This window comes from Corvus brachyrhynchos, unplaced genomic scaffold (assembly GCF_000691975.1).
Source record: "Corvus brachyrhynchos isolate BGI_N302 unplaced genomic scaffold, ASM69197v1 scaffold302, whole genome shotgun sequence".
Taxonomy (NCBI): domain Eukaryota; kingdom Metazoa; phylum Chordata; class Aves; order Passeriformes; family Corvidae; genus Corvus; species Corvus brachyrhynchos.
In genome coordinates, this window is record NW_008237244.1 from 2,576,468 (window position 1) to 2,595,214 (window position 18,747).

General features: G+C 39.3%; 2 protein-coding genes across 9 annotated transcripts in view; one reads left to right on the top strand and one right to left on the bottom strand.

The window, feature by feature from the left end:
• Positions 1 to 363: 363 nt before the first annotated feature.
• LOC103612966 (cytochrome c oxidase subunit 6C) lies at positions 364 to 5,251 on the top strand. The gene is made up of 3 exons (XM_008630688.2): positions 364 to 515; positions 2,120 to 2,241; positions 5,124 to 5,251. The coding sequence occupies exons 1-2, from the start codon at positions 402 to 404 to the stop codon at positions 2,237 to 2,239; spliced, it is 234 nt and encodes a 77-aa protein (XP_008628910.1). The 5' UTR covers positions 364 to 401; the 3' UTR covers positions 2,240 to 2,241; positions 5,124 to 5,251.
• A 2,415-nt stretch (positions 5,252 to 7,666) lies between these two features.
• Positions 7,667 to 18,747, bottom strand: part of VPS13B (vacuolar protein sorting 13 homolog B) — a 437,850-nt gene continuing 426,769 nt past the window's right edge. For all 8 annotated transcript variants that reach the window (XM_017730363.1, XM_017730354.1, XM_017730356.1 and 5 more), the window contains 3 exons: positions 16,557 to 16,659; positions 15,644 to 15,893; positions 7,667 to 10,103 (listed from right to left, as the gene is read on the bottom strand). In XM_017730363.1, coding sequence (XP_017585852.1) covers positions 9,858 to 10,103; positions 15,644 to 15,893; positions 16,557 to 16,659 — 599 coding nt within the window. In that variant the 3' untranslated portion in view covers positions 7,667 to 9,857. The remainder of the gene's footprint in view (positions 10,104 to 15,643; positions 15,894 to 16,556; positions 16,660 to 18,747) is intronic.

The window sequence follows — 18,747 nt, forward strand, 5'->3', positions numbered from 1 at the left end:
CTCGGTGCGGGGAGCGGCGTGGGGCCGGTCCCAGCCATCCCCAGTACTGCTTAAAATGTCTTCTGATGTAAACATAGGACAGCAGGCCTGGGAGGGAAGACCCTGCGGGAAGCGCAGGATTTAGTGTGAACAACGAAGGCCAATCTTGATTTCACAAATACTGGGTGTAAGGAGTGTAAGAACTTAAACTAGATTCATATCATAAATAGGCTGTCCTTGAATTTTGTCCCTTAAATATTCTCATTGGAAGGTCAGACAGACAGGAGCACTGTTGCTTATATCGTGAAGACGATTATTACACGATAAAAAAGTGATCTTTTTGTAGTACAGAAAACTATTTTAAGTAGAGCTTCTCCCACAATTCTCTTACTTCATTTTTTCTTTCAGGAAATACGGTCACCATGTCAGCTGCACTGTTGCCAAAGCCACAAATGCGGCGCCTTTTGGCCCGGCGGATGAAGTTTCACCTCCTTGGGGCATTTTTGGTATCTGTGGGAGGTGCGACTTTATACAAGGTGGGCTGTGTAGTCATTCAGTTATAAACTGGGCTCATTGGAGTATTTAAAGAACTCATAATATTTTTCTGTTGAGATTGGGTTGAGCTGTTCATCAGAAAGGTTTAGTAATGTATTTTTGTGAGCATGTTTCCAAAGCCCAAATAAATCTTCCTAATCTTCATTTGAAGAAATGATATGAGTATCATTATGATGATAATGATGGTTTATGAAGGGCGTTCAAGATCACGCAATTCGTGACAACTTGACCTTAAGTCTCCTAGTCCCAAACTGCTCTTGACCATTCAGAATTGATGCACATTAACTCTAGATAGTTTGTGTTTTGGTCTGCCACAGTTTCTGAGACTTGAGAGAGTTGTCCAGGTCTTACTTTATCTCTTGACTGATTTCAGGACACTTGCTCTTAAGCAATTTGGAAAACTCATCCTTCACACTGAAGACATCAGCTTGAGAAAACCTAATGTGGTTTTTAACCTGTCCTTGCTTTTGAAGCATTGTGTGGAAGGAGCATTACATTTCCAGAAAAACACCCTTACAGGTTTGACTTCTGGTAAAGATAGGAGCAGTAGTTGTTCTTGAGTGCTCTTACTAAATACTTCTGGGATCTCATACACGAAGCAAACAACACAGTGTGAATTCTTGTGGAAGAACTGGATCTTGCTTTTCCCATTGAAGTCATGCAGATACTGTTGGCAGCATTTGAATGCTCAGGAAGCTACTGATAAAAGTGACTAGAAATGAAGTTAATTTCAGGTTTTTCACAACTTCTCAGAGCCACAAATGTCTGTCAGAAACTATAAGCTCACACATGTACTTAACACATCTGTTAAGAGGTAGACAAGCTTGTTTGTGGTCAGACTTAGAATATAGCTTTTTTACATAGTCTCTGGGTCTGTACCTTATTTGGCACCCCCATGTTAATACACTGGTAAGGTAGCAGACCAGATTTAGAACAAGTAACATGCATCTCAGTAGCAATTTGCTCTGTTCCCTGTTAGATGCTGTTGTACAAACCCACCTTGGAATTTTTTTCACATTTTTGAGAGTTTTTTGAGTATATCCCTGTGCTTCAGGTGAGTGGGTGTCCAGGGAATGAGGATTGTGTCTTTTTATGTTGGTGAGCTGTAAGAGTGGCTTGGCAGCCTTGTAAAATTTTACCAGATGTAGTTGACTTACAGTGTAGCTAAATGTAGTCCTTCAGTGTAGGATGCCATTTTATCTTGAGTTAGAGTTTTGCAGCTGTCCACAGGCACAAATGATACGACATTATTACCATAATGACATGTTTTTTGTATAAAACTTTTAGCAGGGAGGATGTTGGACACTTGAGTATCAGTATAGATGGAGTGGTTTTAGATCTTGAAAGTGTGATGTGCTACCTTGTAACAGACTTCCTTTTAAGGTTTTACTTCAGACATTTGTTCTCCTGACCAATGATCAGGTAGCCCAACCTGTGGGTTTTAACAGGAACAAAGGAACTTTTAAAAATTTGAGCTAAAGGCCTTTTAGACTAATAGCCACTGTTAGAAGTTATAGAGACTAACAGAAAAGAAATCTGTTCATAAAGCTTTGCAAACTTTAATTTTCTGTGTGTTACTTTTCAGTTTGGAATTGCTGAACCCAGAAAACGAGCTTACGCAGAGTTCTATAAAAGCTATGATCCCATGAAGGACTTTCAAGCCATGAAAGCAGCTGGTGTGCTTGAGTGTGCACCACCCAAATGATGGTAAGCTGCATCTGCAGGTAGTGAACTGCTCTGCATTAGAACAGGAGTGAGATGATTTCAGTGAGATGTTGTGCTTCTGCTTGGGGGGTCTTCCTTTTTTTTTTTTTCCAAATCAAAAGGGGTTTCCAAGGAGAAAGGATACAAATTGCACTCAAGAGACCTCTGGGTAATAAAAATGTGAAGAAACAGGAGAAGTGGGGACCTGGGAGTAAGGGCAGGATAGAAGCTCCTGAGTAGCTTTTGCGGAATTTGTTTAACTTGTGTGATGTAGGAGACAGAGTAGTGATGCCAGGCCTTTGCCCTCCTCACATAACCACAGAGAGGAGACAAAGCTCTAACATTAAACTCCAAGACTTGCCTGATTCCACAGCCATGTTGATGCTGTCACATCTTGAACTGCTTAACTTGGAGCTGTCTGTATCTTCTGCTTACATACTTGTGGTGGTACAGTGAGTGAGAAAATGGAGAGGCTGTTTCTCTCTCATAGCATGCATCTTAATGTAAGAAACAGAGACAGCTTCTGCACATAGTTTTGTATTTTGAAGTTGGTGAGAGGGGGAAGATGACTAATCATGAGGGGAAATACATCTATATACACACGTACATATATTAAAAAATCACAGTGGCATACAGCTCTGTGTACTAATAATCACATTTTTGCCATATTGTATGAAGCTTGAATAGAACTTTGTTCACAATACTATTTTTTAGCACTTGATACTGCCTTTTCTAGGAAAAACTACCCAACTTTGTTCTCCCTTGCTAGTAAAATCAGGAAAAGAGTCTTGATTTCAACCATGTTGTAGTTACTAATAACTACACTCACAACCATGTTGTAGTTACTAATAACTACACTCACTGAGCTGCACAGGCTGATGTGACAACTCAATCAAGAGTTACTCCCCCTTTCTTGCTGCAAATTTTTTACATTCAGTTCTCTGCTTCTCCTAAAATGACTTCAGACTAATCTAGAATGATAGTTTTTCATTCTTTTGGAATGTTTTCATATTGTGATCATTATGTGATAATCTGTGGCTTTAATTATCCTGGCCAGCTGGATTTTCTCAGTCTGTTTGCATGAAGCAGCAAGATTGAATAAAAGATTTGTACTTAACACTCTGCATACTAAATTCTGTTTTATGACAATCTGCAACTATCTGGTTTCTGCATAACACAATTACGTAAAAAACTCGGAGCTCCATCTCTTCTAAAAATTTGAAAAAAAGGTAAAAAATCCTTGTGTCAGTTCCAGCCTTTGGTAGTGTTGTTTTTTTGTTTGTTTGTTTTGTGAGAGTGGGATACTGCTGTTCTTTAGCTATGACTGCAGCAAAGATAAATGATGAAATTATAAATTTACCTGGTTTAAATATTGGTAATATTACTAATATTTACCTGGTTTATATATTAGCAATAGGACTGAACTCTGGTTCAGTCCTATTGCTAATATATAGTCACTTTTAAACTTCTTTAGACACTGGAATTGCATTCTTTAGTCAGGTGGCATTCATCAGTGTATTCTGAAGGGCCATCTGGTGGTAAAATCATTTGAAACAAACACTGTCAACAAGGCTGCATGTTCAATATTTAATTGAAATCATGAGCAGGATTTATTTCAGTGCAAATAGAGCTCCACTCTCAGCCTGTGTTCCCATTGGCAGCTTAAAAAAAATTGCACATTGTGTGCACCTGTTAAAATTAAATGTTTCCTAAACAATTCTTCCATTTCTTAGTTGTACTGGCTCAAAAGAAAATGGCAGACAAATCATCTTATGTGATTTTGTTTGAATTGCTGATGCTTCTTATTCCTTAGCCTATTCATATAAGAACAGATTTTTTTTCACTCCTTCACAGTAGAAAGAGGTTGTTTTTTGTTGTGCCTGCGCATGAATACAAAAGTAGAAGGGGAAAACAATGCTAGTGTTTCAAATGTTCTGTAAAGGCTATTAAAAAAGGACAAGTACCCAGAACAGATGGAAGACATTTTTGTTTGCCTCAGAAGTTTAAATCTTAGCTATTTTGAATGTGAAGCCTTTTTTTGATGTAGTTACCTAAAGGGTACAGTGATCATGCACACTCTACATCTCCCATTTTACAGTTCATGTCCTGTATACGGCAGTAAATAGAGTGGTTTAACCTCACAGAATACTCTCTGTGGAATCCGTACTTAGCCCCAGAACCTAGGAAGGGGTCGGGTAGGCAGGAAGGAGAGTTCATTAGTTCATTAGCATGGCACTCTACACCAAGTTTTTTCCTGCTGGGGATGGGGGCACCTTGGCACCTCCCTGTGAATTCACACTGTTCCATCTACTTGGTGTGGAGTGTGGTGGTGATACTGACAGTGGAAGTTAAGTGCAATTATAAATGTGAGGAGTATCTGGTGTCTACTGTGTGCTCAGCCATGGAATAAAGGGGGAAGCTCAGAGTTTGGTGCTAACCACTTCCATGACTCTTGTCATGGAGCACAGCTGGTCTTGGATTTGTGTTCAGTATAATGGGGAGAAGCAATTTGAATTTGGTTTTCGTCCTTCCTTGGTAGGCTGCCTGCACCACTTGTTTCCTCTCTGGCTCCTATCTGAAAGCTGCATTCCTTTCTCCTGCAGGCCCTCAGCAAGATTGATTCAGTTACCAGAGCAGTATATATAGTGAATCTGATGTGCTGTGCAGTGTTGTTCCAGCTCTTGATTTGTTCCATGTTTCACTTCTGTTTGCCACATGAAGGGTGTGTGAATCTTCAAGCATCAGGAAATAATGGGGAATTCCTCTAGACTAAACTACCACATAAACATTTCTCTCTGCTGCTTTGCAGTCATACATACTAGTATGTTTACTTAGAGCATGAAGTTTGTCCATCATAACTTAATGGTTTTTTTCTTATCTTGCAGATTTCCTTCAGTTCCAGGAGACTTGATGACCGAACCTTATTTGTTCACTGAAGTGTTAAGTGCAGTGCACTTCAGTGCGTGGCACGCTCTAATGCAACTCAATAAATAAAATACATGTGTCAGTGACATTTAGTTGTCTCCATTAATGTAGAAATACTTAAAAGGCTCAGGTGCTGGGTAGAGTGGTGGAAAGTCTTCAGAACTTGCTCAGGGTGACTAAGTCTGTCTTTCTTCCAGGGATTATTTACATCTCTGTTTTGGCCAAATTCCGTATTTGATAGCACAGTATATCCCTAAGCAGTGACAGCTAGTTTGTCCCAGCAGCTTAATGGGAATGTGCAAGAGGACAGATGTTGCAGGAGGGGAGAGGATGGATTTCTGGAGGGGTCTGTGTTACCTTTGGTGAGCTGACCTTGAGAGGAAAGAATTTGGATAGAAATTCGGAAATATACCAGCCAACCTTTCTGTCTTTTTCTGCTGTCATCGCTGCATTGCCTTCCTCACAGCAGCAGACTGTCACAGCAAGACTTACAGACTGTGCAAATGCCCATTCTTATACAAGGTCTATTACTCTGATTGGAGAATGACTTTCAACTGCAGGTATGTTCACGTGTATTTGGTGTACAACAGGAAAGGGGATACAGGCAGACAAAATAAGTATTTTAGGATATTATGGTAATTAAAATCTTGGCATGCTGCTTTTAGATATCTTCTTAATAGCTGGAAGTAGTCAGCTAAGCATGGTTTGGATCTGTGCTATATTCTGTGCAGTCTGAGACATGGTGCTCTTTGTGCCATGATACCTGTCAGCGAGAGCAGGCTTTGTCATTGCCTGTTGCTCAGGATGAAGAAGGTACCAGCACTGCAGCTTTTGTTTGCTGAATGTGGGTACTAGGAGAGCAGGCAAAAGCTGACTGCATGAAAGGAAGGAAGTCTTTGTATGAAGCAGCATGACAAATTAGGCCATCTGTGTTGTATTTGAAGGTCTTCAGTTCAAATCCTGTTTGGAGTAACTCTTATTATTTTACATGGATCATTAACTACTTAACACTTAATAGGTATCCTTGAACAACATTTGGACTAATGAAAGCACATAAGTAATGTATGTGATCCAGAACATTTTATAGATCAACATGGGATTTTCTTTAAACTTCCCATTCAGGCAGTGCTTCCTTTAAGCAAAGGAAGAATTTGACATTAGTGATGCAGGGGAAACCATCTAGTAATCAAAATACCCCAGTTCCTATAAATGTAAACCAGAGCTTAACAATAGCAAATGATACCCATTTATCTTCCCAGTGTACAGTATAAACAGTGTATGCCAGTAAGTACTGACATTTTCTCAGGCCTGTCTGCAGGTTTAAATAGCCAGAGGTCTTCGGTCTTACTGACAGTTTCAGAGGCAAAGAAACTTGCTACTGCCAGGTGTGCAGGCTAATAGACGTGACTTCCCTTGTTGTTCTAGGCCCTATATTCTTCACAGTTGCCATGAATTAATTTACTGTTAAATTCTTAAGTTTCTTCTAAACTGTTGTAGCCAGCAGCAGTTATTGTAGTCTGTGTTCCTTCAGCTACCAGCACATGTGATTTAAAGAAATGAGAGTTTTGTGGGGGAAGGCAGTTTTCCACAGATATAGCAGAGCTCAGAGATGTCTCTGGCTAAATGTATTTAACAAAGAAAGGTGAGTTCTAACTTCTGTGGCTGTGCTTTGAGTCTGCAGGCTGCAATTGCTTTCTGGATGCATTCTGATTTCACACAGGATGCAAGGCAAGTACTTCCCTCAAGAGGCAATGCCAACCAAACCACAGCTTGCTTTCCTCTGGAGTAGGAAGGGAGTGCAAAGCTGGGTACCTAACCAACCTGCTTTTCTGAAATCAGCACCAACCCACCAGGTTTTTTTTGTTTGGTTTGGTTGGTTGTTTTTCTTTTCCCTTTACCAGCAAGAGTTCAGCTAATTCTATCATACAAAGAATTGGAGTGGTACATAGCATAGTACAAGACCTGTGAGTTAGCCCTAATCAGTTGCTTGTTACAGGGTCTGGCATGCTGTTTCTAGGAGATGCAGAGCTGAAAAACACACTTGGCTGCTCTCTGAGACTATCCCAACTGTCTGAAGGTTTTTGCTATATTTATGTATGAAATGATATATAAAAAGGAATTACTTGACCTGAACTACTTTGGGAAAGGTCTTGCCTGACTATGCCTTCAAATTTTTTGGCTAGCTTACTTTATTCTCAAGTGTTTGAGGAGTGATTGATTGTTCTGGAAGCAAACTAAAAAGATAGATTTGAAGTTGTGAGCTCTCCAGGTCTAAAGAGCGTTATGAGAGTAGGCATGTTTTAAGAGTACACATTGCACTGCTGTAGCAGCTAAGTACAGGCAGCTGCTCTTCGGACAACTTTGTTTTCACAGTTCACACAGCTCATATGTAGGAGAGGTTGATTTATATGCAGTCTCCACTCGTTTCCATACATGTGGTCAGAAGGGGGAGAAAGAACCTGCCTAATGCAGTAAAGATGCAGCTCAATTCACTGAAGAAAAGTGTAATTTAAGCAAGTGTTTATTCCAGGAGAATGTAATTCAGGAAAAACACAAATGTATCTTAAACAATGGCTGAAATCTACAAACTTTTAGAAATTAAACTGTTGTTCCTCATTTTTTACAGGTGTGTTTGCATCCCCTTGGCTTGTCTGTGTACTCCATAAATAAGGAACAGATTAGTCTAACTGAAACGGTGACTACAGTGCTGTTTTGATTCAGTTAGTCACAAAAGCATAAAACTTTTCAGCACACATTTTTGGCAAGCTAGTCACCAGTTTTTACTTCCAAAGTATTGTCATGATCTATTGCATTTTCTGGTACACTACAAAGTCCAGGGACCAACTGGGATCTAATGGGGCCCTCATGAAGCTTGTACATCAGTCTTGTCATTGTTCTACACCTCATAACTGAATGAATAAACAGCTCAAAAAAACCCCAAGTATTACAGGAATAGCTTTATTATCTTTAAACAATTATATTACAATTTATCCATCAATATGCAAAATTAGAAGTATTAAACAACTTCCATAAAATATTCATGAATGAAGCACATGTGTGTATATACACATACATTTTTTAAACAGTGTTACTTAAACAATGACTTTTAAAATCATTGTATGAAATGTTGATAATGGATGGGCTTATTTCACAGTCAGAAAAGGACAATGCAGACCCCAGCCTCCTTTATTCTCAGCAGATGAGAGACACAGCTTTTAGAAATACCTTTTAACAAAACAGAACTCAAGAGAAAAACGTATCAGTTACCACATTCTCATTTACTGTGCATTTGGTCATATCAAGTATGCATAGAAGTTATTAACTATAAAGCATATGCTCCAAATGGTGATCAGATTTTATTCCAGTTTTTGACTCCAATTCCAGCCATGTTCAGGAATCTCCAGACAAAATTCATTTTGGTAAGCATATAGAAAAGGGGAGAAAAGTTAACATGCATAGTTGGAAACCAAGTAAGCTTTCAGTTTTAAAATAAAACTGCCATGGCCAGATTTGGTTTGTAAAGTCATCTAACTGTGCCCAGAGACTGATTCTACAACAAGAAATACAGGTGTTTAACCTGTATATAACATATATTCGTAAGTGTATTGTGATGGCATCATTAATGTAATTGGTGCCTGTGGGTCCACAGTTTTCAATCAACTTTTAAAAAAAAATCTCACTTTGCTTAGTACATATTTGAAAGGTCACGTTTCTAAATATTCCTGTTTTTATCAGTTTGAAGATGATAAGCATAAAATGAATTAGGGCTGCAGGGAGCACATACAATGTAGTGGTGGCAGATCAGAAATAAGCAAGACCCCACAAGGCTGTACTTAGCACCTGCACATCTGGGTTACATTGAGCTTAGAGATTTTAAGGAGACAGCTCTGTTTCTTAAATTTTTGAACTGCGTGTTACTGGCTTCCAGCTAATGAACAGACGATGCACAGTCATACATACATTGAAAGTACTTCTGAAAATTTGATGGTGGATAAAATAAAGTTTCTGTATACAGACAGTTTTAAAAATAAAGTCATGTTCTAGTTCATGTTTTGTTCTCCAAACCACACAAAGGCACTAGTTTACATTATGGACTAATGTCCTGCAAAACTTCAGTCAAATAAAGGAAGCTATTTTAAGGTTAAAGTGGTGCTAAAACCCAGCTGTCACTAGTAACTTAAAACAGCCACACTGGGTTTTTCAGATTTAGTGGGGGAAAATGTTTTGCCTCAGGACGCACATGTTGGGAGGGTGTGGGTGTGGGGGGAAAGGCTCAGCCTTGAGCAAGTTTTTACAGCTGAGTTATAAACCTGGTTTATAACAGAAACTGGCAGACCCTAAAATATGATATAGAGGTATTGATACACATTTCTGTGTGTGGTAACAACATCTGTATGCACGCAATTTTTCCCTATTCTCTAATTTTTGGGTATCAAAAAGAAAAAGGATTTTGATTGAGATGTAGTCCAAGGCTGTTCTTTCTCGCTTTATTCGTTTGCCAGAACACTTTCCTTCCAGCAGTAGTATTTTGGCTAGGGAGCAGGAATGTTGTCAAGATTAGAAAAGCTATTGGGCTTTGTTATCAATTTCTACCTCCTCAAAAATTATAAGCATCTCTACTTGATGTAGGTTACTGCAGAGAAAGCACTGCTTTCAAACTGGTATGGTATTACTACACGCACCCGAAATAACTATTAATTAAATCCTTTCCTCAAGGCTTTATTTTTCACCATGGTGAATTTGCTAATGAATACTTGGGCAAAATTTGGATCAACTATATACTGATAGGTTTTTGTTATAGTTGGGGGCTGTTCAGCAGCCACAGTTTGCAGAGCTGGCACTGTGGTGGTGCTGGGAGTGAGGTGATAAGATGTCTTTGTGATGTACTCCATGAGGCGGTTGTACTGCTGTTCTGACAGCCTCTCTCTGGCTCCCTCGGCCTGAAATCAGATAAGATAAAATAGTTACTGAGTATTTGACAGTAACTGAACTGAGTAGTACAGACAATAACTTCCACATTACTCTGATAAAAATCTTCCTGCTTGAAATATTACAATACTTTAAAGGATTTTTTAAAACATGAATATCCTCCTGTAGCTGAGTCCTTGGTGAATTAGTTCTCTCCTCTGCTGTTTTGGACTTCTGAGAAGCTCTAACTCTGCCATAGAAAATTTAAGCAGTATCTTTTGAGAATTGGTCAAGAGTAGAACTTAACAACAGATCAACTCCTTGTATACAGCAAAGGCATTGAAACCTCTTTTAGAAAAATGTCAGTAGCTCTTGGCAAGGCTTATTATACAGAAATTCTATTTAGCTAAAATATTTTAGGCCTTTAACTTACTTGATTCAAAATAAAGACTAGAAGCTACCTTCCAGGTGAATGTTCTATGGCAGGATATATCCATCTGCTTCTGGTAACAAAACCGTCATTCACACAAAGACATTTTTCTAAACAAAAGGGTTTTACTAAAGATGATTTGGGCATTTTGTTTCTGGAGAAGACATTAAGGGATCTGTGTTTTGCAGGCTGAAATAGGTAGAGGTTTAAGGTCCTAGCAAGAGGGATTCAAGCGACCTACCCTAGACAAAAAAAAAATACAGTGGATCAAATACTGTAATCTATCATATGGTTCCAACCACATAAAGTATTACCCAGAAAAGCTATGGGCAAACCTGGCTTTGGAAGATCAATCTGCTATGTCCTTATTTTTGAAGAAGTTGAAGATGACTATGACTAGCTTGAGAGGGGAAGGCAAGCAAGCAGGCATCAAGCTGGTTGCTTGGTTTCAAAAAAACTATATTGCAGAAATACCACCATGGATGCTACAGTAGTATGACAAGCTAAGTCATTCAGAATAGACGTTATTTCCAAAATATGACAATGAAAAAAAAGGCAGCAACTATCATAGGGCTAGGCTTTGATGCTTCCTTATTTTACACTTGGAGAATCGCTGACCAGTTTAATTTTTGTAGGATTTAAGATTTCCTTGTTGTACATCATGCAAAGGATTTAAAGCCTGTCTTCTGCCTGTCTTTCAGTGAGTTTTACAGGTCTTGCTAGATAGGATGATATCTTCAAACAGTGCCATTAGATTAAATTTAACATCCACAATCCATATCTTGTCATGTCTTTGGACTGCAAGACTCATTTAAATACTCTGTTGCTTATTTGAAGAAATAATTAATATGATAGATAGTGACAGGTATCACATGCACATGAAAACAGTCCCCTCTGGTTTTCTTACTATGTCTTTGGAGATGGATTTGCTGCTCAGCGAGTAGAAACACTACTGTTTTCAATCATCATCACAAAATTGCTAAAGGAAGCAGGCTCATGAACAAGCTCAGAAGTTCAAGGTTGCCTAGAAACAGCGGAAATGATGAAATGGGCAGAGGAAAGAGTTGTTTCCATGAACGACCTTAAGGGACGGAAAAATCAGAAGGCAGACTGCTGCAGCAGACTCACAGCTAACAGTGGCAACGGTGTCTGAACCACGTCTTTGGTCTGGTGGCTCAGAGAAAGTATCTCAGCAGTCAGTTTCAGCAGGTGAAAGGAGAGAAATATGCTGAAGTACCACCTATGTAAACTGGATTTTAAGTTACAGGGTAAATATTGCATCTAGGTGGCTTCACACTTTTTCCTGATTTCTTCAAGGGAGGTAAGCGCAGGGGCAGCTGGGTTCTGCTTCCACATTGACCAGAAGATCCTGCTTACCAAAGGAGATGGAAATGGTGCTGGCATCCCACTCACCTACTCTTGTGAACCCATTCTTCATTCAGCCCCAGGCTATTTTCCACAGATAAAGTGTAATTATTCAGGAAGAAATATTAACTATTGTTGGATGGTCTTCCAAAGTAACTGGGACCCTGCTTGCTTCTAGATGACTTCATCTGTAACTGTCTGCTTCTACAGCCAGTTTCAGTTTGGCTTATATTGTCAAGATGAAATATTAGAACTGATGCCATTCTACATTTTTTCCTAAATGGGACCTAAGATTGTCACTAAGTGTCCACTGCTTTGACCAATTACTGTGTCAATATCCAGATCATTCAAGAACTCAAAACTTGATCAAGGCTTGCTTAATGCACCTCCTAGAGGAGTATTACAGATATCATGTCCCTTCATAATACAAGGCCATACTTCTGGGTTAAGAACTCCAGTATTTTTCTAAAATTCCTCCCATTATGGTTTATAAAGAATAAGCCTTCAGCAATTCCACAGCAGCTATTACACCTGTGCTGTGCAGTCACTGATGGGCTCCTCTGTGCACACTGACTAAGGAGATCCAGCTCTTCAGGATTTTTTTTCCATTGCTTTGGTAAGTCCGAAGATTGGTTTTCAGCTCCAAAGACAGTGACATGTAGGACTGTTATGAACACCCTGTTGCAGATCGTCACAAAAAAAAATCTGGAATATGTGAAATTCCAGGGCCCTTTAATTTTTTGTTGTCTTCTTGATGTTATGAGCTATACCAAGTGCAGCTGGAAGATCAGGCCTTTTGAGTTTGACATCTGTCTGGAAACAAGCAGTGTCTCAATTACTTTGGAAGATAATCCAAATACAATTAATGCTTCCCTTTCAATAACAAACTTGTCAGTGCCAGAGTTTTTAAGAATCCATCCAGGCTATTCCTATCCAGATGGATTGAGTTATATATTGTGGAGGCGAACAAGGCATCAGGCAAACCTATTGCTGAAGGAGTCAAAATATGCTCTATAACATCTCTGGTGATTACAGCTGTAGAATAACTCATGTTTTGTTTCTTAACTGTTCCAAGAAGCTGAGGAGAGGGAATGGGAGAAACTGTTTTGGGCAGAGCTGAAACAAAACTTTTGGCAATTGTTTTTGTGAGCAGTAATCCAAAAAAGTGGATTTTTATAGCCTTGAAATGAAATGTTTCAATTTTTTGTATTATTTCTAGCATCTTTGACTAAATTAATCAGAAAAATAGAGATAACTTACATTTGGTAACATTAGCTCTACTTTGCTAAACTCATAACATTTTGGTTGACCTGACTGGGCATTTTCCAGCTAAAAATTGAGGCCATCTTTGCAAATGTCATCATGCACAGACATGTCTGCACTTCAGCTGAGGACACCTTCAGTGCAACACAATGGCCTACTATTAGTACTGAGGAGTTGTGCCTATTTAGGCATCACTCTGCAGCTCAGAGGCTGCTCATCTGCAAGTCACAGCTTGTTCTTAAGGTTTCTTTTCCTAGTCTGAAGAGTTTGTAGAAGCTCTTGTCAGGGAGCCGAAGGGAAGCTCTGGCTCCCATCAGCACCAGTGCTGCACATGACACCTCAAGGACCACAGATTCAGCTGCAGAATCACCAAGCATGAGATTTCCCAATCCACTAAAAAGCCATAGTAAATATTAATTTAAAAAGAGTCTAAGTAATTACTAAAACTGTATATGAAGCTTTTTGGAATCTTTTATTGTGTAGCTGCCTTAGCTGCCTTAACATAAAAAAATTCAAACTTTATTCTCTTTTTCTTTCAACTGCTAGTCCTTACAGCACATTAATTTTTTACAAGAATTTCAGTATCAGTGTCTGCATTCTGAAGGAATATTTTGCCCAGGTCTGTTTTGTACAGCATCACTCAACATTTGCTGTCTTGCCATCACTGACTTGGCTCCACCTGGGACACATGCACTTTTCCCATGCCATGTGTTTTCACTGCATTCTCAAGAGCCTGTGTCAGCAAAAGAGATGCTGTATTTAGGCTGGGGGGCTCAATCCTAGAGTTGCATTGCTGCACCACTTGAGTAGGACTCCCATATTTCCATCCAGAACTTCAGTAAAAAAAAGATGTATTTGGTGCAGTACCTCCAAAGGAGGGTGTTATGAGCGCATTTGTGTGGGAACATTGGACTCTGCACATGCCATGCAGGGTTGCTCTGTGCATTCAGGGGACCCACCTGCCATAAATCCTACACATTCCTAGCTGTAGCAGCTGTGGGAACTGGAATTAGGCCCCCTGTCCCTCGCCTTCCCTTCTCCTAACAGGCAGACCCTCTGCAACCTCCATCACCCACTTGCAGCAACCTTTGGGCAAGCTGCTCTTCCCCCACAGCAGCAGCCTACTCCTTGCCCCTTGGATAACCAGATGCAAAGACAAAAGCCATCACACTCCAATCCAATAAGAAAAAGATCTGGACTGGTGCTAAAGTTAGGATTAGGATAGGTTGAGTGCATCCAGTGCCTTAGTGAGAACAACTTTTCATCTTCTTCTCTCCAGGACAGTAGCTCTGGACTGAGCAGGACAGTCTGGACTCTGATAGTCTGATGTGTGCCTCCATCAACCACTCAGCACTCAGGGACAAAAAAAGCTGAGCTTTGCCCACTTGCTTCCCAATTTAAGTAATTCCTCATGTAGCTTTGTGGTGAGAGAAGGCAACTTCAGTCAACAGTTCTCTGTGAGACTGAGGTTAGTGGAAAGACAATAAATATAAATAAGAGAATTCAGCACTAAAGAAAGCTTTCATAAAAATATTCAAGTGCTGTTGCAACACAGATGAAGTCCTTGCTGAAATCAATGGCAAAACTCTTCAGTGACTTCAGCAAAGTCAAAATTCAAAAGGATTTGACTGAAGGTGCTCCTACTTTTTGTCACACCTCATACTTCATGGGCTTTTACATGTTCTTTTCTTTTATTTGAAGGAGAAATTTCTGGTATAGCAGTCTATAAACTACCTGTCACACTTTTATAAAAACTGGGACATGCATGTTCATTTTTGAAATGCTGTCTCATATGATTCTACTTGAGAATTTAATGCAATAAACATTGTTTCCCTAAGGTGTAAACATATAACATTCTTCTGCCATTAAAAGAAGGTAATTAACCCAAAAACCTCAGCATTCAAATGGCTTAGACATCTTTCAACACGAAGATGAAGGGTTTATGCTCTTACTGGCAAACACTTGGTGCATGCAATCTCAGAGATGAACTAATCTAATTTAAAGCTAGCATTTGAAGAAGAAGGAAGATCTAAGGAAGTAAATACAGCCAAGCAAGACCACTATTCTAGAAGAGACAAGCTAAAAACATGCTGAAAGAGCATCAGCACCACTGAACTGTTAAGGAAATTCCCAGAAGAATAAAAGGAACTGCTTTTGCTGGGACTTTGTAGGCACAGGGCATAATGCTGACTTGCCAAACAATAAACACCTTGTGCATATGTAGCCATGAGAACCTTTTCAGAAAAGAGGTAAGCACCAAGAAACCAAACTTCCTCTACTTTTTCCCTCAGAAAATTTCTGTCATAGATATGGTGTATCACAATCGATAAGAGGATAGAAGGGATGAGACACATTCCTTTCATCCAAGGGGCAACACAGCCAACTATGAGATGCAGGTCTCCTGGTTTGGCACTTTGACCTCTGACCTCCCATCCCAAAGGCGAGTATCCCCACTGCCAAAAGCACCAGCCTTAGTGTATCTTCTTTGAATGAAAAACATACTCAGGTCTTTACCTCCAAGTCAGAAGGCACTCTCTGTTGTTTTAGCTGAACCTTCAGCAGATCTTTTTGCTGATCATCTTCCAGACAATCGATTTCAGTCACGGGGAATGCCTGCTGCTGCGTGTCTTCACTGATGCTCACGACAAAGAGCACCTCTGAGGTGAGCAGCAAGCATCCTTCATGCTGCTGGCCTGATCCACTCACAATCATGACATCTAAGGCCATATGAACCTCTGGCCTTCCCAGAGATTGCAGCATTTTCCTGCATCACCAGGTTAAAAAAAGAAAAAAAAAGACAAAAAAGAACTAGTCAGTGTAGTGCATTGGATCCTCCAGGGCTTATTTTGATCACTATGTTTTTACTTAAGCGTGTAGCTATCACCTACAGATGTAGAATAAGCCAGGGAGTGAACTTCAAAACTCCATTACTGAAAGATGTAGGACTTCAGATTTAAAGAATGAATGTGAAATTACTACTTATCAAAACCCCTTAATAACTCACTGCAAAAGTGGCCTAATATCTGTGCTAGGTTAGCCTATTTCCCATCCTATTTCCTTGATAATAGAAAACTTACCCTGAGAAGTGGCTTAGAAATACAGTGCAGAAAATAAAGCTATCTTCACTAACAGCTGTTTCTGGAGATGTGCAGTATTTTTCTTGGGCTCAGTGCAATGATAAATAAGTAAGAACTCACTGAATACCATTAAATAAAGATCAGCTCTGTAGTTTCAAAGCTGGATGCAGATCAGCAGCCCATCATTTGCAGATTGGGTTTCTATGCACTACCTTTGTGTTTAATGTTCCTAAACAAACTGCCATAACTCAGCCTTTCCTAGGGAAGCAGCCTGTTAACTTGACCAGAGGCCAGAACCTATTAATAAACAATGTGGATGTAAAAATGAGCAATTGTCTAAATAATGTTACCAGACGTATTTGACGTGGCTGTTTGGAGCCTGCTCAACATGTTGATCATTTGGATGAGAGCGCTGCTTGGGAAGCTGAGAAAGTCCAGCTCCATGCAAAATACCTGTGGTAAGAGAATTCAGGTTTTTTAGTAGTTGCTGTCTACAAAGCAGTTACGTGTTGCAGTGATGTCATCTGTTTAAAGCAGTTCATAAAATAGTGCAGATCCAAAATGATGTCACGTCTCTGGAAGCTGTAGTCAAGATAATTCATTAAATATTACAATGCAAGAGTTGTGCACTTAACCCCTGTGATCTTGAGTTAGCAAGAAACAAAAAAACCCCCACTGCGTGTTCTACGAATCAGCTACACTCCTGCAATCAAGAGAAACATAACACTCCTGAGAGCCATCACTTCAGAGCAGGATTGGACACATCACTTAGGATTTATGTAGAAAAAATCAAGATCATTGTTAACTTTCTTGCTTAATATTAAAATACTTTCATATACGTGTCATGATTGGTACAAATTAGAAGGCAAGTTTGCCTACATACTGTATTTAAATATTCAGTTACTTAATCCAGCTGTTAAACACAGATCCATATACATTTATGAGATCTCCTGGGGCATATGGTTTATTGTGAACTCTTCTTAGTGCCAGCACAGAATGGAGACTACAAGCAGCAGTTAAGCAGGTTTCTAAAGAGACTCTCCAAAGCTGAAGATGATACAGTATGTATGATTTCAGATGGCCTGTAAACTTTCAATGATGAGGTATGGTCACCAGAAAGAATGAGTGGGTTGCAAAAAAATTCACAAATTAAGTAGTTTTAAAAATTTTTACACAACAGACACAAAGTAGGTTGTGCCGCAAGCACTAGTGTTATATAGTTTGGTGCAAAGTTACTCTTTAACAAATATACTTCTTTACAAATAAACGAAGAGACTTTCTTTTGTCTAAGCATTCCAAAGGCATTTTTGCATAAGGGTGTCAATAACTTAGATTCCCTCTTACACAATGGATAATAATTTAAATGAAACATCAGCAATGAAAACAAACCCTTTAATTTTTAGCACACATGTTGATGGTAATACTTAAAAGCATCATCCCAGTTGTAACAGTTGGCTTACCGAGGTTCTCAGCATTATGTGAGTGAAAATGTTATTTACAGATGGAGACAGAGAGAACATGTGTTTATTTCTGTGTGGTCCCCCACCCCTTGGTCCCCCCCAAGAGGCACAGTACCACTTCCAATTCAGTTGTGGGTAAGAGTTACTTGAACTCTTGTGTATTTTCCTCTCACGCACTGCCAGCTATTATTGATACCGTTTTTATGTTTTTTCCTGGCTAACTCTTTTTGTCACATGGTCATGGAAAACATTCTGTCTTATATACCATATCTGCAATGAAAAGTGTCCCTCTACTACTATGAGTTTCTTAATAAAGATGGCAGCAAAATTAGATCTAGAAAAAATAATGCCCAAATGGGCAGCAAAGCCAACGCGGAGACAGCCAACAACGGAAAAAGCCTTCTAATTTTGCTGATAGAGGTTTTACAGCTATGGGACGTATAACTCAGGACAACAGTTATTATTTATGCTCATACAAACAAGATAATTTGAAAGAATTCTAATAATTGTTTCATTATTCTCTAACTAGACGGAATGAGCTGTGAATCTTGTGGGCAGCATCCTAAACTTAAGCCCTATGAGAAATACTCATATTCTAATCAACACATCACAAGCATAAATATTACTAGCGATTAAAGTCTTATATATTCAAGGTTTGTCTGGTATAATTAGTGAGGTGAAATTATTGACACATTGTCCTTCTATCAATAGATCTTCCAGCTTCTCTTCCCTGACTCCCTCCAACCAGCATTTCTTCTTAAATATTCAAACTGGAAGCTTTGATTAATTGATACTGGAAGCAAAGAAATTAGTGTATTTTGGTATTTTATTTTTATCTTTTACACTTTTTGTTTGTCCAGAATTATTCCCATCAATTTGAAAGGATTTAGCACCACTGCCATTAAGTGCTAAGTCTAGTTGGAAACCCCACCTCTGGTTGCTAAAAGGTTACCCTTGTATCTGAACACAGGGCTGTCTTCTCATGAAGCTCCAGTTTAAAGGGGATGCTCTTACTACATGACTCACTTCTTTCTCCCAGCAATGCAACTCACTCTTTGCGTAGAGATAGCACAGCTCTTTC